Source organism: Papaver somniferum, chromosome 4, assembly GCF_003573695.1.
Source record: "Papaver somniferum cultivar HN1 chromosome 4, ASM357369v1, whole genome shotgun sequence".
Lineage (NCBI taxonomy): Eukaryota > Viridiplantae > Streptophyta > Magnoliopsida > Ranunculales > Papaveraceae > Papaver > Papaver somniferum.
The window spans coordinates 54,969,742-54,995,246 of NC_039361.1; the positions used below are offsets into that span (position 1 = coordinate 54,969,742).

The window sequence follows — 25,505 nt, forward strand, 5'->3', positions numbered from 1 at the left end:
GTTGTCTTATAATGTCACAAAAAAGGGGTTTTTTAGATTTTATAAAGTAAAAGAATAAACAAAGCAATTAAAAAGATAAAGTTGAAATCAATAAGAGAGATTAGATCAAGGAATCCTTCTTCATTGCAAAACAATGATTCAAGTTATGTTCTTTTCCATTTTTTATTAGTCACAGATTATCACCAACCGTAGGTAAAACATCTAGCTCAGTGTTAAACCCCTAAAACCCTAGTATCATCGGATAACCCCTAGTATCATCGGATACGGAAGTTCTCGACTACCGGATTTTATTCACCAAACCACCTAGTGGTATCTCACTCAAGATGTAATTTAGTTAAACGCATTAAGATTTATGAATTTATTAGGTTGATATTAGTAGTTAGACTCTTAGCTCAAGGTCTACTTGATAACGTTGTTTCCACACACAATTGCTCCACGGAATCCCTCCGCAAGGTTTGCTACTTGTGTAAAGAGTCAAGAAACGATTACTTATCCCCTAACTTTCACTAGCTTTAGATCAATTAACAAATCAATTTAGTTGGCCACCTAAACAATCTATCAATCAATATTGACTGTATAAACATTCCTATTAGTAAAAACAAACGATAATCATGTGAAAACTTCAGAGTAGGTTTAAAAGAAAACTCAAAACATGTCAAGAACTAGGAATTCATGCTCAATCAATAAAATTAGCTACTCATGTTTTTGAAATTCACACAAATAATTAAAAGGAGAATTTTGAAAAGAAAGCAAAAACACAAGTGTTGTGTGTGTAAAAGGTGTAGAAGTATATATATAAAAGTAGAGAGCTTCTCTATTTATAAGCTTCAATTTGCTTGCAATCCTCTTAGGAATAAAATCCCTTTCCTTTTGTAGCTCAACTTCCAAATCCTTGTCTTTGTAAAACTCTTTCACCTTCTCTTTCCAAATTCAAGCCCAATTCCTCAAACCCATGAGTCTAGAGAATTCTTCACAAAAATCTGCACTTTTGTTTGCCTGAAAAAGTTCTCGGGATCACCGGAATCCGGTCTGAAAGTCACCGTCGGCCACATGAGTATCATTGTCGGTCACCGGAGGAATATACCGTCAGATGACGTTAAAGTGAACGGTCAAACTAATGGTCGTCGGTAGTCAAGGGAAGAGAGAGTCATCCATTGAGTCAGCAACGAATCAGATGACTTGACTTGGCTGAATGGTCTTACTGGCTTGAATTGAATCGTCTCATCGGCCGGTAATGAGTTGACTCAGCCGAGAAATGATTTCAGCAGAGTCTCGTTTGTTTTCTGGCATTTCTCAGGACGAGTTTAGGCCATTCTTCTTCTCCCTGAAGCAATCCTAAGATACATCTAACGCAATTTATCAGCTCAATCATTCTGCTACTGCAATAGCCGCTTCAATTATTTATTTTCAGACTTCCAACACCCACGGCTGCAGCTTCTTTAATCTGAATAATTCACACAATTTCAACAACAGAACTTCTTCATAGCAGCAGCTACTCATCCTTATACACAACCACTGACCTTTTTCATCAACAACATCACTGGGATTCACTCTTTTCATTTACTGCACCAGCAGACCATCACAGACTTCTTTCAATATACCATGCTCAAAACCCTTATATCTCCTCCATGAATTCCTCTTTTACAACTTCAACAACATCTGCATCAACTCCAAATCCATTTTACCATTAAACCATTCACTCCTAACCCATTTTACCGAACTTCAACAGCAGATTCTGTTTACAAACCCTAATTATCAACATCTCTTCCATCCACTGAGTTCGAAGGCAACAACTTCAATTATTCACTGTAAACTCTAAATCGAGTAAAACCCATCTCAATTTCAGCTTCAATTACTTCTTCAGTTCAATCAAATTTCCATCTACAATATCTTCTGAAACCCTAAATCACCTTCAACAGCACCTCCAACCCATTAAACTCACCAGTTTTAACAACTTCGAACCCTATTTCTTCTGTTATTGAACTCCTTTCATAATTCCGCTCGATCTCTCAGTAATGGTTGTGCCTCCATCTTCGTCTCTCTTTTTTACTTCATTGATTTCAGGCGATGGAATGATTGGGGATGTAAGATAATTCTCGTTTTAGGGTTGTAATTGAGTTTGGATTTAGACACCCCAACTGATAAGAAATACCCAGCTGGTATTCCACTTAGCCTCAGCTGGTCTGTGTTTAACACTCCTCAAAAAGATTCGTCTCTTAACCTTTGGTTTGGCTCCAAACAATGTTAAGCCTGCGAAATGATTATTTTGTCCTTCTTGACTCAATTTGGGTGATTTCTTATTCTTTTCCTCCGTATGACGCCGAAGTGCCTATAAAACTCAAAACATGCGTAAAATACATAATTTACAAGAAAAATAGCAAAGAAAGCATAAACTCTAGATAGTAAATACGGTGTATTCTACACCTATCAGGTTAGTAAATACAAGGAGTAATGGTGAAACGTTTCCTTCATTATGGGAACATCAATTACAGGCGTTACCCGTTACCGCTTTCTTCTAATTACTCAAAAACAAGTTTTGGACAGGAGAATACAACTCTCAGAAATCTCTTGTTAGCTTCCCAATCTGCTAGCGTTTCACTTTCTGATACAAGTCTTCGAACAACCACTCTTCCAGAATCAACTATTCTGGTCTCAACACTCTCTTCGCTTCCCTCCCTAAGACCAACATTTATCCTTCACTTTGTGACCGAAGCAAGTCTGGAACGACCATTTCTTGGTTTAGGACGGATTTGTACAGGTTGATCTCTCGAATCAAAGTACTCCCTTGCAGTACATTGTTTAGGGTTTAGACTCGTTTCTCACCCACACACACGAAATTACCGAAATCAGCAGAAACTGTTTTCACCCTCAAACAATTGGAGACCACAGTGGGATATTAATCTCTCGGTTACAATATCGATTTCCAATTCCCGATTTCATTCTTCAACCCAGATTCTAAGATGGTGAAAGCAAACGATCCGCTCGGGGATCAATAGCTCAGTCACCAAACGGCTCAGTTACCAGTTATTACACGACAAGGGGTGACTTGGGACTTCTGAGATGGTAAAAGCAAACGATCCGCTCGGGGATCAATGGCTCAGTCACCAAACGACTCAGTTACCATTTATCACACAACAAGGAGTGACTGGGGATTTCTCGCAGTCAGGACGGCGTCGCCCATAAAACTATGGCGGACATGCCTATGGCTAGGGTTTGCACTAACAACAGAAGAGCAAACAGAAAGAAGAAACACGGAGATACGTACCTGGAATATGTCCGCCTGCTTTATTTCTACCACTCTGCCGCTAGCACCAAGACATAGAAATGAAGCCAATAATACGAGCGCTGACAGCTTGCGTCCTTCCAGCGCCGGAAGCTTGCATCTTTTCCAGCGCTAACACCTTGCGTCCTTCCAGCGCCAGAAGCCTGCATCTTTTCCAGCGCTAACATCTTGCGTCATTCCAGCGCCGGCAGCTTGCATCTCTTCCAGCGCTAACAGCTTGCGTCCTTCCAGCGCCGGAAGCTCGCATCTTTTCCGGCGCTAACAACTTACATCTTTCCAGCGCCAGCAGCTTGCACTCTTCCAGCGCAACTTCTCCGCCCATAGCCGATTGCACCAACAGCTCCGCGTCCCAAGCCGAGCCAACGATTGACGGTTCACCAAGCCAAGATGGTGCACGTCGAGCCAATTCTAGCGGCTCCACTTCAAAACCAACACCGACGACTCCATGTCAAGCCAACTCCAACAACTCGCGTCCTAGCCAGCAGCACCATGGGCCATTCCTTAGCCGGCCGGGACAGTGCCATCCCCCTTTCCATATCCATCCAGAGCACCGTCTCACGGAACAGGTTGCAGTGCCACTGCTACCGATTAGTAGCCAAAGTTGCAGCGCTGACGCCAACACTCAATGGACAAACCAAATTTCTGCAAAGCCGCGAATGCAAGGATCACATATTCTTCATGCCTCCTAACAAAGTGATATTAATACGCCACCTGTCAACACCAGCGATGCAGAAAATGTCCCTTCAGGCGTTACACCTCCGATCACTAGAGCCAAAGCCGCTTCCGCCACCCCTAATGTTTCTTCAAGTGTGACACCTCCAATTGTCACCAGAGCGCTGCTACTCCACCATCAGGACGAGAGATTGGATGAGCCAGAAGAAGCCGAGCTCCTTTTACTGCTGTTGATTTGATGGATAGATGAAAGGATCTCGTAAGTCTTAGACAAACATGGCTACAACTCAGAAAGAGATACCTATTTTTCTCAAGACACTAACGGAGCGTCCACCACAAGAGTCACGTCAACCCCAGATGAAGATGGCAAGGAATACTGTTAACATCCGGTGCAGGCACTTCAGCAAGACGTGCGTTTATAGACAAAGAGGCTCGCGTTGCTCTTGAACTCCAAGTATAAGTGAATCGGCAATCCAATTTCATCATACGTGAATATCAGGAACGACTTCTCCAAAATCGAGGCAAAGAAAATCAGCAACCCTCCTGAGTTCACAAAGACTCTCTTCCTGTCAGGAGTTGCATGATTTCCGGGGACTTCGCCCACAAAATCGTGATGTCTATGATGAAACACTTATATGAGATTCTATATTTCCCCAAGGTGCATCATCAAGACATATTTACAGCCTTCAACCGCACTGCATCAGGAAAGCAGCTGTTTCCAGCCAGAGAAGCCGTTCCCAAACCCCAACCTCTCCTGGAAAGCACGATTGATAGATGGAATTGGGGACTCCTAACCACTGTTAGCTTGAAGGGTATCCAGTTTGACAGCACGTTGATTGACGCAGCCGCTCCGCTTCAACGTTCGCTCCAGCAACCGCTCCGCTTCAGCGTTCTCTCCATAAGCTTCTCCAAGATCCGAAGCCGAAGCCGAAGCTTCAGCGTTTGGATCCTTAAGTTTCAACGTCCTCTCCAAGAGACAAAGCCGCTTCAAGGCCGCTCTCTCCTGCCAAGGATCGTACCGTGGCCGCCACTCCTTCCTGCAAAAGGTCATACCACCACACTCCCCATGTCAAGGATCATGATCGCAGCCAGCCAATCTTCGTAGTCATGGCCACCTTTTGATCCATGCCGCCAAAACTTGTGATCATGGACAGTTTGCTCGCTTACACATCCAGCCAATCATTTTACTTCCATGGATGCCCATACAATTCCAGCCAACCTACTTTGTTCCCACAACAATGTAGTTTCTTCTGATTACATCTGCTACCAAGAACTGTTGCCGCTCATTTGTTGATACCAACCAGAGCTTCACCGCAGCAGCAATCACTACAAAGGTAACCCGTACTCCTCCATATTTTAGTTTCATATGGAAGAAGTAACAAAATCACCCAATGTGAACGCACGATGGTGATGTCTTTATCATGGTCAACCCACTGACCATACAAGATGGAAACATGTAAACCATACTTGGGGACTGAGGATCTACATGGAATCCTTTCACTGTCAAAGCTCAGAAGACACAGTCAACCAAAGGCCATAGCCACAACAAGGTAATCTATTCTTCAAGGGTGTAGCCCAAGAATATCATCACCTCTCTGTCTAGAAGACGCCTTCAACACTTTACGAGGCCGTGGTGGATCCCAATCCTGCTCAGAGGAAAACAACTTTCGAAACTAAAGAAAAATGTGACTAGGGACTGCTCATTGCAGTCCATCCCAACGACCATCGAAGACTCATGAGATAACTTCAGAGATGCAGCTGAAATATTTTCTTGAAGAAACATAGGGAGCCATGATAAACAACATAACTCTCTCATTATTACCTCTTCGCTATCCAGAATATTTCGTCCATGTGATATCCTAAGCATCCCAGCGTCACATCCAGAAGAGTACAATAAGCTTGTATCAAACCCCGTGGACATGTATTCAAGGCGATGCAATGAAAGTAGGCTACACATGGAGACTACCATCATGGGACGCTTTCACTCCCCTCAACCTGGTTATTTTTGATTTCAACATCATCGCTGCCAAAGTTTTACGAGCCGCAGGAATTTCTCAGCATGAAGCCGTACATGTGCATCGAAGACTCGAAAAGCACGCCACAAAGATACATTCACATATTCGGCCATGCCATCGGATCTAACAGAAATATAACTGGGGACTGCTCACTGCATCCCATTTCATGTGATAGTCCAAGATTCAGAATCTGGTTCGAAGGATGTCTCTTGGAACAAAGTACTTGAAGATTTGATAGCAGCACATCGGCAACATAATTTCTCCCAACTCATCTATTTCATGCTATGGCTTCAGAAGATTTCTACCATACAATCATCCACAGCATATCATCATAGTGATTAGAAGGTCCAGACATTGAACAACCTAAAGTCAAGGATGAACCGACAACGCAACCACAATCCTCAAGATTATCCCTGACATGATCGTTGACGAGCATATATTTCATCCATCCATCCCAAGAATGTAATGGAGTTCGGAAAATTTTGGAATCCACTGGAGAGACACTACAGGCGAAAACATGTATCCAGACGAGCAACAGAAAACAGAAGAGGGTCGATACCTCTTTTTCATGCGGACGGATTTTCTAGAGTTTGAACAGAATAAAGATTCTTTGTTGCTCCAAGAACGGGAATAGATGACTGGGCGCGACTATGCCACCTCGGGCCCGCAACATCCCTCTTGAATTCTTCCTGAGTTTTGATGTCGGACTGTTTTCACCTCCTAAACGAGCTCAAAACCTAAATATTCTCGGGCTAGAAGATAGGAAATTCTTTTCCGTTCAGAATGGAGGGGAAAACCATCAAAATCCGAGTTCGTACGAGAATTCTACAACGATTTTAGTAAGGAGCACAAATTAGGGTTTCGGCATGCCAAACCCTAATTTAGACAAAGTTGCCAGGCGCCATCACCACCGTTTGGTAGCCGAAGTTCCGAAATCAGTTCCCATCTTTCCATGGATCTGAAGCCAATCGCCATCCTTCCACGGAACTGAAGCCAGACGTCATCCTTCCATGGAACTGAAGCCATTCGTCATCCTTCCACGGGACTGAAGCCAGTTTCTACCATTCCACAGACTGCAGCCAATTTCCACCTGGATCGAAGACAGTTTCCACCTCTACCACTCCGAGGCCTAGCTAACAGCACCACGAGCATAATCTACCCAAAGCCACCAACACAAGAATCACGAATTCTCCTTACCTCTCGAAAAATGTTAGCCGGATATTCCTGACCATTTTTTCATGAGTTTCCATTTCGATTTTGTCCTTGTTTGTCACCATCTTATGCTTACCTCGCAATAATGCCCATGTTCCGAGATAAGCAGGGGACTTAATATTGATGGTGGTTTTTAGCTTAGGGTTAAAATCGTAAAACCTTAGTCAGACAATGACATCACACTTGAGTAATAATGTCGCCACTAGCACATTTATTGAACCATTCAACATGTATGCGTAAAATTACCGGGGTACCTTTTTTATATACCATGCTCCACGGTAGAGCCCTCCGTACTGACTGGCATCATCTCTGCACATACCAGTCGCGCATGCTAGCCAAACGTGCCAACCACGCGTGCCACATATTTTAAACTAGGGTTTCGACACGCTAAACCCTAATAGCCATATCTCTGCACCAAAGGCATGCCAACCATGCCAGCCGCACCACCGTGCCAATGGCATGCCATGCGAGCCACATCTCCGCGCCAAAGGCATGTCAACCATGCCAACCACATCTCTGCGTCAAAGGCATGCCAACCATGCCAGTCGCACCACCGTGCCAATGGCATGCCATGCCAGACACATCTCCGCGCCAAAGGCATGCCAACCATACTAGCCGCACCACCATGCCAATCGCATGCCATTCCAGACACATCTCCGCGCCAAAGGAATGCCAACCATGCCATCCGCACCACCGTGACAATGGCATGTCATTCCAGCCACATCTCAGCGCCAAAGGCATGCCAACCATGCCAGCCGCACCACCGTTCCAATGGCATGCCATGCCATGCCAACCACATCTTTGCGCCAAAGGCATACCAACCATGTCAGCCGCACCATAGTGTCAATGGCATGCCATGTCAGCCGCACCATAGTGCCAATGGCATGCCATGCCAGCCACACCTCCGCACCAAAGCCATGCCTCCATGCCTCCATGTCGTTGGCTTCCAAACGAAGGGTTGCAACAATCAACGACCACCCTTCTTTCTGAGATGCAAATCTCAGCCGTCCAAGTTCGCCACCAAAAGCGTGGAAACTTTTGGCCAATGCCAAGCCCCAATTTTGGCCGCGCCTAAACTATGCCAAAACCCTAATTTTGGCCGCGCCTAAAACTATGCCAAAATCTTAGCTTGGCCGCACCTAAACCATGCCAAAGCCACGCCGGCCATGCCTCCATGCCGCTGGCTGCCAAATGAAGGGTTGCAACAATCAACGCCCACCTTTCCTTCTGAGATGCAAATCTCAGCCTTCCAAGTTCGCCACCAAATGCGTGGAAACTTTTGGCCCAATGTCAATCCCTAATTTTGGCCGCGCCTAAACTATGCCGAAACCCTAATTTTGGTCGCGCCTTAAACTATGCCAAAATCCTAGCTTGGTCGCGCCAAAACCATGCCAAAGCTATGCCGGCCATGCCTCCATGCCGCTGGCTGCCAAACGGAAGGTTGCAACAATCAACGACTATCCTTCCTCCTGAGATGCAAATCTCAGCCGTACAAAATTTCCACCAAACGACTTGTGGCAATCTCTTGGCTACGGTGCCAACTCTTGGCCACGGTGCCAAAGCCCTAATTTGGCCACGCCAAAGCCATGTCGTCCATGCCTCCATGCCGCTGGCTGCCAAACGGAAGTTTGCAACAATCGACGGTTATCCTTCCTCTTGAGATGCAGATCTCATCCGTACAAACTTGCCACCAAACGACTTGTGGCAACCTTTGGATACGCTGCCAACTCTTTGGACACGGCACATACTTATCTATGCCAATTCTTTGGTCACGGCACCAAACCCTAATTAGCCACTCCAAGAGCATGCGCAGGCCATGCCATCACTGTGGCCACGCCACTGGCTACCAACGGAAGGTAACCACAACCAACGGCTAACCTTCCTCTCAAGATGCGAAATCTCGGCTGTCGAAAGTCACCACCGAACCGGCAAGCCTCTTAATTTTAACTTTCCAAACAATAGCAATATGCTACACGTTTTCCACGAAAACACTCGAGATATCAAAACTTGTCACAAACTGGGGGATGCTCATCAGGGTATTGGTATGACAGTTTACATCGTGCGGCGTACAGTACTCCCGTTACAAGAAAGTGTCATAAGAGTGAAGCGGTTAGTAAATACAAGGAGTAATGGTGAAACCTTTCCTTCATTATGGAAACATCAATTCCAGGCGTTAACCGTTACCGCTTTCTTCCATTTATTCAACCGTTTCCACTTTTTACGAGACCAGGGTACGTTTTGTTACGACTTGTATAAATAGGTCTCACCTATTTCCACCAAAACAAGTTTTGGTCAGGAGAATACAACACTCAGAAATAACTTGTTAGCTTCTCAATCTGCTAGCGTTTCACTTTATGATACAAGTCATCGAACAAAAACTCTTCCAGAATCAACTATTCTGGTCTCAACACTCTCTTCGCTTCCCTCCCTAAGACCAACCCTTCTCCTTCACTTTGTGACCGAAGCAAGTCTGGAACGACCATTTCTTGGTTTAGGCCGGATTTGTACAGATTGATCTCTCGAATCAAAGTACTCCCTTGCAGTACATTTTTTAGGGTTTAGACTCGTTTCTCACCCACACACACGAAATTACCGAAAACAACAGAAACCGTTTTCACCCTCAAACAACAGCGTACTTTTGAAGTTGAGACCAACGCTTCTAACTTTGCATTGGAAGGAGTGTTGTTACAGGATGGTAAACCAGTAGAGTACCATTCAGAAATGTTCTCAGGTGCTATTAAGAACTACGCACCTTATGACAAAGAATTTTATGCTTTATATCAATGTATTAAGCATTGGAGAGTGTACCTCTTAGGCAAAGAAGTAGTGGTACATTTAGATCACAAACCATTGGAGTATCTACACGCACATACAAAACTAAAACAAGCCCGACACATGAAGTGGATGTCTTACTTGATGAGTTTCAACATTCTCATTAGGTACAAGAAGGGAGTAACAAACAAGTTGGAAGATATGTTGTCTCGTCCACCAGTCCGAGCATTAATGGTGGACATGAGAATTCAGCCGATTGTTCCTCAAGAGTATGCAGAGTCATACACATCTAGCAAAGACTTCAAGAAGGTGTTAGAAGGTGTAAAGAGTGGTTTGAAAAGCGAGTATGAACTCCGAGATGGATTGTTATACAAAGGTCAGTTACTTTGCATACCAGAAGATGGAGACCGTTTACGATGGTTGAGAGAGGCACACACATCCCAAGTTGCTGGACACTTTGGGATGAATAAAACTCTTCTTAACCTTCGTTGTTATGTCTTTTGGCCAAAGATGCAAAATGATGTGGCTAAGTTGGTTAGAGGGTGTAAATTGTGCAGCACATCTAAACCTCCCAACAGAAAACGTGGGTTATATCTACCATTACCAGTACCATCAAGGCCTTGGGAGAGTATTTCTATGGATTTTCTTGGTGGGTTACCGAATAGCAAGTCTGGTCATGATTATTTGTTCGTTGTGGTCGACCGATTCAGCAAGATGATCGCATTAATTCCATATACGAAGACAGTAACGGGAGCCGGTGCAGCAAAGCTCTTCTTTGAGCATTTGTGGAAGCATTTTGGGTTACCTACTTCGATTATTTATGATAGGGATAGTCGTTTCCTTAGTCACTTTTGGGATTCTTTATGGAAGATGATGGACACTAGGTTGAAGAAGAGTACAACTTTTCACAGTTCTTCGGGAAAATCTCCTTTCGAGACGTGCTATGGTTACTTACCACATAGTCCTTTCGATCTAGTATTTTCTAGTGACACCTCAATGGAGGGGGGGAGGAATGAAATGAGAGGAAAAAGGCACAAAAGTTCTTAGAGAAGATATCTCAAATTCATGCAATTGTTGAAGCACAATTAAAGAAGTCACAAGCCAGATACAAAGCAAAGCATGACAAGCATCTTGTGCCTTGTAATTTCGGTGCTGGTGAATTGGTATGGTTAAAATTAGGTAAGGAACGACTGAACGGGGAAGGTAAGAAGTTGAAACCATTGAGACATGGATCGTTTTGTATACTCGATCAGATTGGTGACAATCCTTTCGTCTGGATTACCACCTTATATAGCAATGTACTCGGTTATAAATGTCGAATACTTAAAGTTGTTTGAGCCACCATTACTAGATGATGACGGTGACGACACTATGATCTTACCACGAGTAGAAGACTTATGGTTTGATAGAGAAGAACCACTCAAGGAAGACTACATATTGAAGCGAAGAGTGACTAAAACATGACAAGGAGAGAAGGAAGCTTTTCTAATTGGATATAAAGGTCAAGTTCCTAGCAAGGCCAAGTGGTTTAACAAGGAAAAAAGGACTCTCGAGTTCCCTAACCTTAATTTTTAACTCTCACCGGAATTCAAGTTCTTAAAAGGGAGACCCATGATACATGTGTATTCGTACTTTTTTAGGGAACTTAGTTAACCTCAAGATAAGTTAAGGGAAGAATCCTATTCTAGGCAGAATTCCTAGTTAGGAAAAAGTTTTATTTTAGGAAATACTCTTAGTGTAGGAAATAGATTCCTAATAGAAGTCCTTGGTCGGCTGAGTACGATGAGGGCTATAAATAGATGGCTTTGGCTAATAGCTAAGGACGCACAGATACTAGGACAGAAAACCTAGAGAAGTTTGTGAGACAATTATTTATTTTAAAAGCAAGCTTAGCAAACACTTTAGGTTAACTACCGTTTAGAGAGATTGTGAGCGTAACAAAGAGAGAATTGTAAATCGTTTTCTTGTTAATAATCTAGAGAAGATAAATTTCTTCTATTTTCTAATGGTGAATATCAATTGCTTTGTTAGTAAGATTTCTTAGCTTTGATTTTAAGCAACCCTGATTTGAAAGACTATATAAGGAAGAACTCTGGCAGCTGGGAAACCTAATCCCGACACGCTCGTGTGTCCTAGTTGTAAACTAGAGTCGATTTTCCTTTAACCTAGGTTTTCCAAAACCATTATTAGGTCAACAACTTGAAGACTTCATTTGGGATTCGTGAAGCTAGATCCAACTATTTTCTCTGTAGTTGCGTATTATGATCTTACTTGTTCCGTCGTATTGTCTTTTATCTTCTCTAAGATTTACTCGAGAATCATCTTCGATAGGTAAGATATAAAAAGTAATCACAACAGTTCTTCGTCTCAGAATTTTGTGATTTCGAAAATATTTTATTAATCAGTTAGGTTATTGTGAGATTACTAATATTTCTAGGCTGCACTTCGGGAGTATAAGACCGGATTATTAGTTGAGTTTCATGTTCACCTTAATTTATCTAAAGACGAAAACAATAACAGAATAGACATATTTGTGGGAGATAGATTTGTTTATAAGTCTTCGACTTTGGGTCATAGCAACTCTTAGTTTTGGGTGAGATCAGCTAAGGGAATCATGTGCGCAGAGTTTTGATGGGATTCGAGAGGCGTAAGGAACGTGACTGTACCTTAATCTGCGTGAGACTTGGTTAGGGATCAACTACATTCCAGTCCGAAGTTAACTTGTAGTAGGCTAGAGTATGTAGCGGCTTAATACACTGTGGTGTTCAAATCTGGACTAGGTCCTAGGGTTTTTCTGCATTTGCAATTTCGTTGTTAACAAAATTTCTGGTGGCTGTGTTATTTATTTCCGCAATATATTTGTTTATATAATTGAAATATCACAGGTTGTGCATAGTTCAATCAGTTGATAAAACCGACCTGATTGTTGGATAGAACTTGGGCATTGGTCTTTGGTACCGTCCAAGTTATTCTCATATCAATCAGTCTCACGGATTTCTATCTAGTTGATTTACTGATTGTATGGAGAAAGAAATAAAGCTCTTTGATATCTTTGTTGATTGAGTCTCACTTTTAATTTGGTGCTCTCGGAATTATATTGGAGTTTAGTTCATACAAATTACTGGAGGTGTGGTTGTTATACCCCCGCGTTTTCAGGACCCCAAAAGCACACTTTGAAAGATTGATTTTCATGTTGTAGCTTCTGAGGATGGTGAAAGCCTTGAGCTAATATTTTATGTGATCTTCTGGTTCTTTGTTTTTCACGACTTCATCTACGTAGCATTCCATTGGGCTTTTGACGGGGTCTTTAAGTATCATGTTAACCATCCTCTGGTAAGTTGATCTTGCGTTCTTTAGACCGAAGGGCATTGCCTTGAAACAGTATAGTCCATTATTTGTGATGAACGCAGTATGCTCCTCATACTTTGGATTCATTGGTATCTTATTGTACCCTGAATATCCATCCATGAATGATAATCTCCCATACCCTAAGACAGCTTCCACCGTTCTATCTATATCGAGCAAAAGGTAACTGTCTTTGGGGCACGATTTATTCAAGTTTGTGAAGTATATACAGACTCTTACCTTGTCGTTATTTTTCATTACTGCCACAATATTCGATATCCCTTGTGATATTTGCATTATCTTATGACGTTTGCTTTCAGCATTCTTTGAACATCTGCTTGTACTGCATCATACAACTTATCCTTTATTTTTCTTTTCTTTTGCTTCATTTGCTTGAAGTCTGGATTTATATTCAGTGAGTGGCAGGCGATATTTGGGTCAGTCCCCATCATGTCTGGCATTTTCCAGGCAAAGAGATCTACATTTTCTGTTAGGAATTGTTGTAAGCCCTTCTTTTCTTTTGTCGTGAGATCTTTTGCCAAATAGTTTATTTTTGGTTCGTCATCTGAACCCAGGTTTAGTTCTTCTAGTAGTTCAACTACTTCTTATTTGAATTATTTGTCTGGAAAATTGACTAGATCCTTTTGTGCTTCAGGTTTCACTATCAAAGTATGTTGGCTATATTGTTGTTTGGCTGCCAGGTAGTTGATTTTTTCTTCGGCTTTTAGGAGATTTGAGATTTTCCCCTGGCAGCTTTAATTTATATCCTCTAGAACCTCCATGTGGTTCTTCCTGCTGGATGAGGGAGAGAACAACTAATTCTTTTGACACAGCTTGGTTGCCTTTGTTTGTCATAAACTTTAGCTTCTGATGGTATGTAGATGGTACGGCTTGCATTGTGTGAGTCCAATCTCTTCCCATAATAACATTGTATGGTGACTCGGTATTGAGAACCAGGAAAGCCGCATTTGTTTTGAATGGCCCAACTTCGATTGTAAGAGTTATCTCCCAGCGGGTATGTCTTTGAGCCATTGAATCCCACAGTAGCAGAGCCAATGAATCCCATGTCGCGTCAAATTCATATGCTCTGCTTCTTGAGATAGATGATGTCACAGGTGGACCGCTGATCAATCAGGATTTTTCTACAATCCTAGCCGTCTATGATGAGCTCAATCACTAGTGCGTCAAAATACGGGAAAGTGACCCCATCTAGATGCTTCTTGGTGAATCATGTCATCAGGTGGTAAAATCAATCCTTCGCAGCTTGGATGAAGACATGTGACGTTCACCCCCACATACTTCGGTTTTCTGTCTGTAAGGTCAGATGGTAGTTATCTCTTAGCTCTGGGTGTTGAGTGTATCATATTTATACACCATTTGACTTGTGTTGCTGGGGACTTTCCAGTATTTCCTTGCGCTTGGAGTATGAACTCTGTCAGACGTCCTTCTCGTGCCATGCTTTCGATGAATCTTATTAGATTCTTACAGCCGTTGGTGAGATGTTCTTTTGTTTCATGATAAGAGCAATAAGATTTTCCTTTCCCATCCGACTTCAGCTTCCTTGGTGACAAAAAAATAGACTTTATTTTATGTATTGAAGCATTACCTCAGGTGTAGTATTTATATTTAGGAAGTTCTTTGACTCTTCTTTTCATTTCAGGTCAGACTCTTCTAAGAAGTTTTTATTCTTTGACTGCTGGTTTGGCTACTTAGGCGAGAGAGATCTCTATTCTTCCGAGGTCTTCCCAGCTGAGTATACTTTATGTATTGAGCTAAGAAATTTCAATTTGTCTTGTTTTCTAGCTCTGGTATAAACTTTGTCTAGGGACTCGAGAATGTGACCTGTGAAAGGGTCTCGAATTTCTCCTTGAAGAAGAGCATTTCTGAATAATTTGTGAAAATATTTCTCACGCATATTATTGACTTGGGTGGCCGCAGCCTTAAATTGTTTTAGAAACTCGGTGAAACTTCCGTCACTTTCTTGATTGATTTTACAAATATCATCTAGAACATCTCCTTGTTTAATATTGTATGAGTAGTTCTGAATAAACAATAATTTTAACTCCTCGAATGTTTTGATTGAATTCGATGGGAGGCATCTGAAACATGTCAAAGCGTCTTCTTGTATACTTCTTGGAAAAAATATTTCCATTATACAGGTGTTGTGCATATATAGATCCCATTGTTTGCTCTACATAAAATATATATTCATTCGAGTCTAAATCTCCCTTGAAACCTCTGAAAGTTGGCAAATTAAACTTTTCTGGTAATTGATAATCACGGATCTCCTTTGATAATGGACATTCCTTGAATATATATGTTGGGTCTACTTTTGATTTGCTAACCATCAATTTTGTCCTTTCTTCTTGAGCTTTGATCATATTGTCAATCTTTGAATCTATGGACTCATGAACCAAGTTGATTGTGACTTCTGGTGAGGGTTCAAATATTATGTGTCTTGGATTTTTCCGTTGATTAGATAGTGAGCTGTAATTTCTGAACTCTTGCCTCAGATTCCTATGTTGTTGACATGGCAAGGTGTTATGTTTAGATGTAAGTTAGACTGTTCCACATGTGCACTCTAATGTAGAACCGGTGTGGTAATGTGCTGATATGGGGGGGAGTGTCAGTTGATTTAATTTTCAACTAGGTTACTGATAGACTTCAGTAGGTCTTGTAGAATATCGCCTGAGATTTGTACTACAAGAGTTGTTGTAAGAGCTGGTGGTATTGGTGCCTCATGTGTTGCTCAGGTGTTATAGATGGACCAATTAGAAAAGCTTAAGGTTGACCACTTGCTATCACTGTTGAAGTTGTAATTGTTGATGGAATAATTGTTGTTGTTGTGTAGCTGTTGTTGTGTTCCCAGCTTGTATTGGTGTGTTTGAGGTTGTGTTAGAGCACTGCTCGGTCGAACTCGCAAGCGTTGCTATCTCAAGCTTGTTTGTCAAGTTTAGTGATCAAAACTATAAGTCTTGATTTCTAGTCTACTTATAGTAATGTCTCGGACTAGGATATATTGTTTAGTTGAGCTTTAGACATCACGACGTTCATCAATTGAAGACGAAGAACTACTAAGGAGAGCTTGTGGAACTTCATCAACAAAAGGTATGTGGAGACTGAAACTCATCTATCACTCAGAAAGTCTATTTCTACTCCATCTCCCTTCTTGAGACAAAAGTCGTATTACTATATAGTATTCGATTATACACATTTGATATTTCGAGCTGAGTTTAACTCGCTTACATATTTCTCGAAATATGTGTTGGTAAGCTTTCTCTTTAACCAAGTTCATCTTATATTCTTGACGAAAGTCAAAATATGATCATGTGAAAATCGCCAAGTAACATCTTACATGATTTGTGTGATACAGTCATTTGATGTAGATTCAGAATGTTTCGTATTGATTATTTCAATAACTTGAAAATCGGTTTGATGCTAATGGTTAGTGAAAACAATTATTAACATCCTCTAAGAAAGTTTCAATGATTGAAATAGAGTTTAGAACACTTAACCATAATTGGATTATAGACATAGTATGCATACTTGCATATATGTTGATCCAAGACCGGTATAGTATGCATACCCGTATGCGTACTAGGAAGGTCGGGTAAAGTCCGGGGGGCTTGGTATGCGTACCCGTACGTGTATTGGCGAACTCAGTTTAAGTCCGGGAACTATTGTATGCGTACCCGTACGCGTACTAATTCAACTGTTGTTTTGGATGTGTGATAGTATGCTTACCCGTCCGCATACTGTCGGACATAGTCCAAGTCCTGTTATTTAAGTTTGCGTACCCGTTTGCATACTTGAGTAGGTTAAGTTCTAAAATCGGTTTGTTCATGAACTAATACATTTATATAATAAGGAATGCAATCTTTTGCAAACCGTGTCTCTAATGTTCATGACTTGATTTGAGTGAATCAAAATCGTTTTTGCTTCAATTGTGTCTTGTATACATCTACGAGAATATAAAAAATTGAACAACTTTATAACTAGTTTCATTTGAGTCATTTGAACTAGTTGTTGATAAGATGAATATGGTTGATATGAAAGTGTTCATACGGCTAACTTCGGTTAACTATTGTTGAGACAACAAGGTGCACACGTTTAGGTACGGTTACTCATATCTAAATGAAGTCACTTTTCATTTGTGTGTAACAAGCTAAGTTCGATTTAACGGTTGAAAGATATTAGCTTGAGTCTAATCAGGTTTTCATCTGACGGTGAATATTGAATGCTTTGTTACCAAGGTAGCATTGATTGCAAACTATGATTTTGAAGACTATATAAAGGAGAACTCTAGCAACTGGGAAACCTAATCCCAGACCTCGTGTGTGATAGTAGTTGCGACTAGAGTCGATTCTTCTTTAACCTTAGGTTTTTCACGAAACCCTGTAGGTTAACGACTCCAAGACTTCATTGGGATTGTGAAGCCAGATCCAACTATTTTCTCTGTAGTTGCGTGTTCTGATCTTGCTCTGTTCTATCGTATTGAGTACTATCTTCTCTAAGATTTGCTCGATATTTATTCTCCGATAGGCAATATAAAAAGTAGCACAAACATCTTCGTCTCATCGTTTGTGATTCCACAATATCTTTTTTCTCTACCGTACGATTAAGATTATTGTAAGGTGATTGATATTTCTAGGATGTTCTTCGGGAATATAATTCCGGTATATTAATTGGTTCTTGTTCACCTTGATTTATTAAAAGACGAAACAAAACTCATAAGTTTATCTGCGGGAGATATATTTATTTATTTTATAGACTTTTCTGTGTGAGACGGATTGGTTTATCAAGTCTTCGACTTTGGGTCGTAACAACTCTTAGTTGTGGGTGAGATCAGCTAAGGGAATCAAGTGTGCAGAATCCGGCGTGGTTCTAGAGGCGTAAAGAACGCGACTGTACCTTGATCAATGTGATATTGGTTAGGGCTCAACTACATTCCAGTACAAAGTTAACTTGGAGTAGGATAGTGTTTGTAGCGGCTTAATACAGTGTGGTGTTCAAATCTGGACTAGGTCCCGAGGTTTTTCTGCATTTGCGGTTTCCTCATTAACAAAATATATGGTGTCTGTGTTATTTTTTTTCCGCATTATATTTTGTTATATAATTGAAATATCACAGGTTGCGCGTCAAGTTCAATCAGTTTTTGAATCCGGCCTTTGGGTTGTTGATTAAATTGATTGACACTTGGATATTGGTTTGTGATACCGTCCAAGTTATTTCTATTATTCAATCGGGCTCGCAAATTCCTATTTGTTTGATTGCAGATTTAATTGATAAATTGATATATAACTCTTTGATATACTTTTCTTAAGATTGAGTCTGACTGTCTAGTTGATTCTCTTGAAATTATATTGGAGTTAGTCCATACAGATTGCTAAGCAAAATATTGGGTATGGTTGTTAGACTCCCGCTTTTTCAGGTTGTCAATCTCGTAGTTGGAACTTCAAGTGTGCTTACACTTGGGCATCGTTTGTGTGCTCGGTGTTTTCAGTTCTCGGTGGTAACCATCTTTGTCGGCGTTCCATAGATTCACAATCACAGATTGAGTAAAATGATTATTTGTGAATTGAGAATATTTAGTCAAGATGAAAATCGTTCACTAGATCTGAATTTTGAAAGATCGCTGCCTTTCATTTTAGTGAGAAATCTTTCTGGGTCGGTTTGTTTCATGACTTGGTAATCGTTAATTAAGCATTGCTTAATTGTTACGCAGTAGAGTTATTATCATAAATCAACTACTGAAAGTTGTGATTAGCAGATTATCTCGTTTATTTTAATATAAGGATCTCAAAATTTTAGTGGATCTAACATTTATATTAAATGAAATTAACCTCCATTAAGCATTTCATGCTTATATTATTCAGTAGAGTTTACCATCAAAGATTTTGGTGGTGAAAACCTAACAATAATTGAATTATGTAGCTTAAATGATTTGTAAACATGTGATTTTAGAAAAACTTAGATCTGAGTAAATCATACATTATATCATCATGCGATGGTCAGATTTAAGTTTAACATCTTAAGATGCTTATTCATCAATAAGCATCTGTATTATCAAGATATGAGATTTTTGCTGTTAAAAGATCATGAATCACGTAAAGTTTTGAACAAGAAAACATTAGAAGATTCTATATCTAGAGTTGAGAATCTCTTTCCTGCTAATCGATAAACAAGATCATGACGAACATGTTTTAAGATTAAAATCTTCAAAATCGGCAGTTAAAAGTTCGATCTCATTCAGAATTGTCATATCATGAATTGATAAATATGCATATCACCAATATTTAAGCATATGATGCGTATTCATGCAATTTGTCAAGTAATTATACTGAATCATGCATCAGAATTAGATTTATGATCTATATTATGTGTAGAATCATGAAGTTCTAAAAAGTTTGTCGGCGGCAATGAAGATACGTCTTTCTAACTACGGCATATACCTTTACAATGTCTGATCTTTGTCCTTAATCTTAAGATGCGGTCTTGATTATCACTTTGTTCTCTGATCTCCGAGCATGTTTCTGGTGATGCAAAGTTAGGGTTTCCTGATTATCTTCTAAGTCGGTTGTGGTTTGATGACGGTTTAGAAGATAATCAAACAGAGGAGCGAATTGTCTGGAGTCTCTTTTTTATTATCATATTGAGCTTGTTTACATCAAAAACCTTTATGGATATTTATACATGAAACGAACATGAAAATTACATTTAGATGGATTAGCACGTGATAACTTGGACTTGATAATTTTTCGCCTTATGCTTGTACCGACTTGAGATAGCTTTCCAAGCCTCCCTTCAGCTGACATCATCGAGAATCTTCTTAGCTTCGTACCTGGACTCAAGTCTTCCGCGCCTAGCTCTGTGTCTCTATCTTGTTCGGTCGTCTATAGCTCTATCTATGGACATGTGGTTCAGGTCTTCGACGCCTGACCTTGATTTTTATTTCATGTTTCAGTTGTATTGCTCTTCAGCTGTCAGTTTTTGGGTAGATGCTATATTTTGTCATTTACAACCCCATGTTACAAGAAATCATCTTATAATTCATGGGCATGTAGACATTACTCATCGTGTAATTCGTGTGCACCAATAAACTCAATGAAATCTAGTTTGAATCATTATCTAAACGATTGAACTCAAGCTAAACACACATGTAAGGTTACTTTTAGAGTGTGATCAATATGTACATCACCTTCTTTTGCATTGCAAGGTTACTTTTAGGGTTTGGTTTATGTCGACTCTTATAACTTGTCTTGGTATTTTCCTATTTTATTTTTTAATTTAGCAAAAAAATGATTATGCGAGCCTCATTCTCAATCAAATGGTGACACTAATCGTAAGCCTATCCCTGTTATAGTAGGGCTATTATATGGAGGGAAAGAGATGCTCGTATTTTCGATAACAAACACAGTTAGACCATCCATAATAGCGCATGGTAAGAATTAAAGATAAAAATCCAAATTTTAGCTATATATTTTAGCTTTAGCAAGCCAACACTCGCAGTGGGATTTTATATTTTATTTTACGGACTCAATCTCATATGAAGTTTTATGTTATGCATGTTATGAGAATACATCAATAGGCAGTATTTGAGACAAAGCCTAACCAATGTAGTCAATATCGGCCGATATATCGGGGAAATATCGGATATCGTCCTTGGAGCGGTACGATAAGCATTGTATCGGCGATACGATATCTTTGCGATAATATCGTCTGATATTAGCCGAAACGATTTTTTCTCCGATAATCCGATATCGATTATTCTAGTAGTTTTAGGTAAATAATAAGGTTATTTTAGGTTTTTCATGGAAGGGATAAATCCCTAAACTCGATCCAAAATTAGTTCTTCAGTTCAGCCGAAAAGAAAGCAACAGAGAACTGAAGTGAAAGGAAAAGAGATTGTGTTCTTCACCAGTTCTTCTTCTCAATCATGTGCTTCTTCTCAATATCATCAGTGAGAATCTCAATCTAAAGAAGGAACTTTTGATTACATCTAAATTTCATACATCGTTGGCTTACAGAAGGTTAGGGTTTTGAATCTTTTGAAAATTAATTACTCCCTTTGTTTGCTTTGATTATGATTTTTTTGTGTGATTAATGGTTGTTTTGATATGGGTAACATGCCTTTCCCATACAGGAAGTTTGTAGGGTTTAGTTTGCATTCCATCAATTTGTATTTTACTTAAAGAGTTGAGTTTGATAAGCTGTCGTTATTTGAGGTCTGGATTTTTAGTCATTGAAAATCTTGCACTGAAAAAGTTGTACATTAATTTAATGTATTCCTTTTTGTCAATAAACTTGTTGATTTGTATCAAATATTATGTGTTCTGTGTCATCTGAGATTATTACTGTTGTGACAAAAATTGAATTCTGTTTAAACAAGTTGGGACTGTGTGTATGATCCTGTGAAAATTCTTGTTAAGTTGATTGGACCAACTTGCTTGTTAAGTTAATTCAATGACTTCAATAAACCTGGAATATTCGCACCAATTGTTCAGTGATTTGCTAATCTCCATTAATTTCTAGATTTGAAAAAAGTTGAAATGTGTGAATAACCATAACATAGTTACTGATTCAAATTTTGTGTTTTTGTTTTAGGTTTTGATTATGGATTCTTCTAGTGTATCCAATGAAAACACCACAAACTCTACATGTGGTTCATTGCCTTCTTCTACGCAAACTAGAGATCCATCATGGGAATGGGGTGAATGCAAAGACCCAGAAAATCATAATATAATTACTTGTTTGTTATGTAAGAAAGTAATCCGTGGCGGTGGAATCACAAGGCTTAAGCAACATCTCATAGGGAAGACAGGGAATACTACATCATGTCTGAAAGCAACCGTTGAGATTATGAACAAAATTAATCAGGAGTTTGTTGTAAAGAGGACCAGAAAATCTCATAGGGCTAACATTGACTTAGCGTATCAACGTGCAAGCAATTCAGATGAAGGCTCTGATGCTGATATGTTGAGAAGAAAGAAGTTAAAACTGATAGCAATGTGGGCAGTGGTAGTGCCAGTGCTAGTCAACTACTTGTTCAGAATCATACGAAGAGAAAGTGAATAAGCCAAAGTAATAAAAGAGGCCCTATTGATTTATATATGAGGACAGACCACCAGAAAACTCAGAAAGCCACTGCTGAAAGAAACTGTGCGGCGAAAAAGAAGTTACTGAAGACGGCATGGAAATGCATATCAGCTTGGATGATTGAGAATTCAATAGCATTTAATATCGTTCGTTGCCCAAGTTTCCAACAAATGATCTTTGCAATTGATTATGAGAAAGCTATCCCCCCCCCATCTTACCATCATATTCGTACCAATCTTTTCAAGGAATAATTAGAAGAAATGAAGAATTTTGTTGATACATCTAGGGAACATTGGAAAAGGTTTGGATGTTCTGTCATGTCAGATGGTTGGACGGATGGGAAAAAACGACATCTTATTAACTTTTTGGTGAATTGTCCTAAAGGTTCAGTTTTTTTGAAGTCTGTGGATGCCTCAAATAGAACCAATGATGCTGATTTCATAAGCAAGCTTGTAAAGGAGGTAATTATTGATGTTGGTGCAAAAAATGTAGTTCAGTTCATTACGGATAACGGTTCAAAATTCAAAAAGGCAGGGAAGGATTTAATGCTGGAATACCCACATATGTTTTGGACTCCTTGTGGTGCTCATTGTGTTCAGTTGATGTTAGAAGAACTTGGTGCCAGGCTTCTACGAATCAAGACAGCCGTCATTCTAGGTAAGAGACTGGTTACATATATTTATGCTCATTTTCAAGTATTGAGCTTAATGAGGGAGTTGACTAAAGCAGACTTACATAGGTCTACAAAAACTAGATTTGCAACTCAATACTACACACTTGAGAGTATTCAAAAGTATAAAACTCCTCTGCAAATGGTGTTTGTGAATGATAGGTGGGTAAAAACTAGGTTTGCAAGAGAAACTGTTGGAGTAAATACACTTAAGATTGTTACAAATAGTAAATTTTGGAAGATGTTGATTACTCTTGTAGGGTGCTAAAGCCTTTAGTTAAGGTAGTAAGGTTAGTGGATATCGAACGCAAACCTACAATGCCTTCTTTTTATGAGGCAATGAGAATAGCAAGGGATCAACTTGAGAAGAATCTCAGTGAAGATAATGATACTTGGGATATAATTAAGGCTGTTTTTGATAAAAGATGGAAGAATAACTTTAATCATCCGCTACATTGTGCCGCTTATTATTTAAATCCTTTCATATTCTATAAGATTCCAGCTCATGTGATGGATAATGATCCAAAGTACATAGAAATCAAAAGGGGACTCCATGCAAGTATGAAAAGGCTTATAACCAATAAAGATGAACTTGAGCTAGCAACAACTGAATTGAGACGATATAGTGATGCTTATGGTATCCTGGGAACTCCTGTATGCAAAAAAAGAAGAGACAAAGATCAACCTCGTAAGTTTGCATGTTCTGTAAGTTTGAAGTTTGATTACATTTGTGTTAGATAGGTTTGCATTGATTAACTACTTTGTCCGTGTTTATGACAGATGATTGGTGGATTACATATGGAGGAATCGATGTTCCAAACCTACAAAGTTTGCAATCAGGGTATTGAGTCTTACTTCATCTGCTTCCCCATGTGAGCGAAACTGGATCATATTTCAAAATGTGAGTCTTCCTTGTTCTGTTTTCACAGTTGCACTATGTTCTTTGCAAAGTCATGAATTTCAGTAACACACACTAGATTGTATCACTAAGTCAATGTATATTGTTGTCCTCTTATCACAACAAACAGCAATGCATGAAACAATTAGTTTACCTATTTATTTTTCGTATTTCAGTTGCACTCTAAGAAGCGGAATCTCATAAAACAACAGATATTGAATGATAGTGTCTTTATCCAATATAACAAGAAACTGCAGCGTCGTTATAAAGAAATTTCAGAATATAACGATGATGAGACAGCTCGTGATCCTATTTTTCTTGATGACCATGATGAACATGATGAATGGTTGGATCCACAGAACTTGGAAGACTTGGTTGTAGAAGGAGATAATGTAACTTTGGATGATTTGCAAGATATTCTTGGTGAAGAAAGTCGGCCAGTTGGTATTAGAGGTGCATGTAGCTCTCGAAGTAAGTCTACTTACCCAACCGACTCTGAGTATGATGAGTATGATACTGATCAATTGATGTTAGACACTGATTATGGACTACTTGATGGAGCTAATGGAGTTATTGAAGATGATGATACCTATAATGGCGCGTATGATTTTGAATAAGATTGTAATATCCTTGTTTAATTACCATTTTAGGTAGTAAACTTTAAAGTTGTTGAAGTTACTCTCCTGTTTTTAGTTTGAACTTTGAACTTGTTTAATTACTATTTTAGGCAGTAAACTTTAAAGTTGTTGAAGTTACTCCCCTGTTTCTATTTTGAACTTGTTTATTTATCATTTTAGGTAGTGAATTTTAAAGTTATTGAAGTTACTCTTGTGTTTTTGACAAAATTGATGGTAGCTATAAAATTATAGTTTCTAAATTTGGAACCGATATTATACCGATATTTGAATGATAATATCCCGATATAAAATCGTACCAGTGTATTGGTCCTGGCCGAGATAAACCGATATCCGATATTAACTACATTGAGCCTAACCATATATTTGAGAGAGCAACCCTAAACGCTTTATAATGGTGAGACTAGCAATAAGACTAAGCCCTATGCCAGGTTCAATCTCAAATCTATCCCAGTGACCAGACCCTTTCTGAGAAGGACTCTGAATGACACCCCTTTCTAGAAAGAGTTCGTGCTATTTTTAATTATCAAAAAATATCAAATATGGCATTGTAGTATAGCAAAATACAGTAATTTAGCTTTTGCAAGCCCCATCATGAGCAAAATTATAACATTTCCAACACCGTGGATGGTCTTATAAAACTGATGATGGTCTTGGTAATTTTGTGGGAATGGCTTTCTGTCATTCGATTTATCTCATAGATTTTTTTGTTTTTTTTTTTGAAGCATGTAAAACAATTAACAACGCAATTATCTCATAGATGGTTCATTACTTGAATGCTTTATTGTTTATATAATTTTATTTTTGCTTCTTCTTTTTTCTTTTCGGAAAAAATACATTTATTAAACAATAAGCTTTTAATAAATTTTTCCCTTTCAGTCAAAAAAACCTTTTTTTTTTTTTTTTT

General features: G+C 39.5%; 1 protein-coding gene across 1 annotated transcript; it reads left to right on the top strand.

Annotated features, from left to right (window-relative positions):
* The first annotated feature begins 22,655 nt into the window (after window positions 1-22,655).
* Window positions 22,656-24,580, top strand: LOC113272545. Its single transcript, XM_026522368.1, has 3 exons — window positions 22,656-23,227; window positions 23,326-23,770; window positions 24,140-24,580. The coding sequence occupies exons 1-3, from the start codon at window positions 22,656-22,658 to the stop codon at window positions 24,578-24,580; spliced, it is 1,458 nt and encodes a 485-aa protein (XP_026378153.1).
* The last annotated feature ends 925 nt before the right edge of the window (window positions 24,581-25,505 follow it).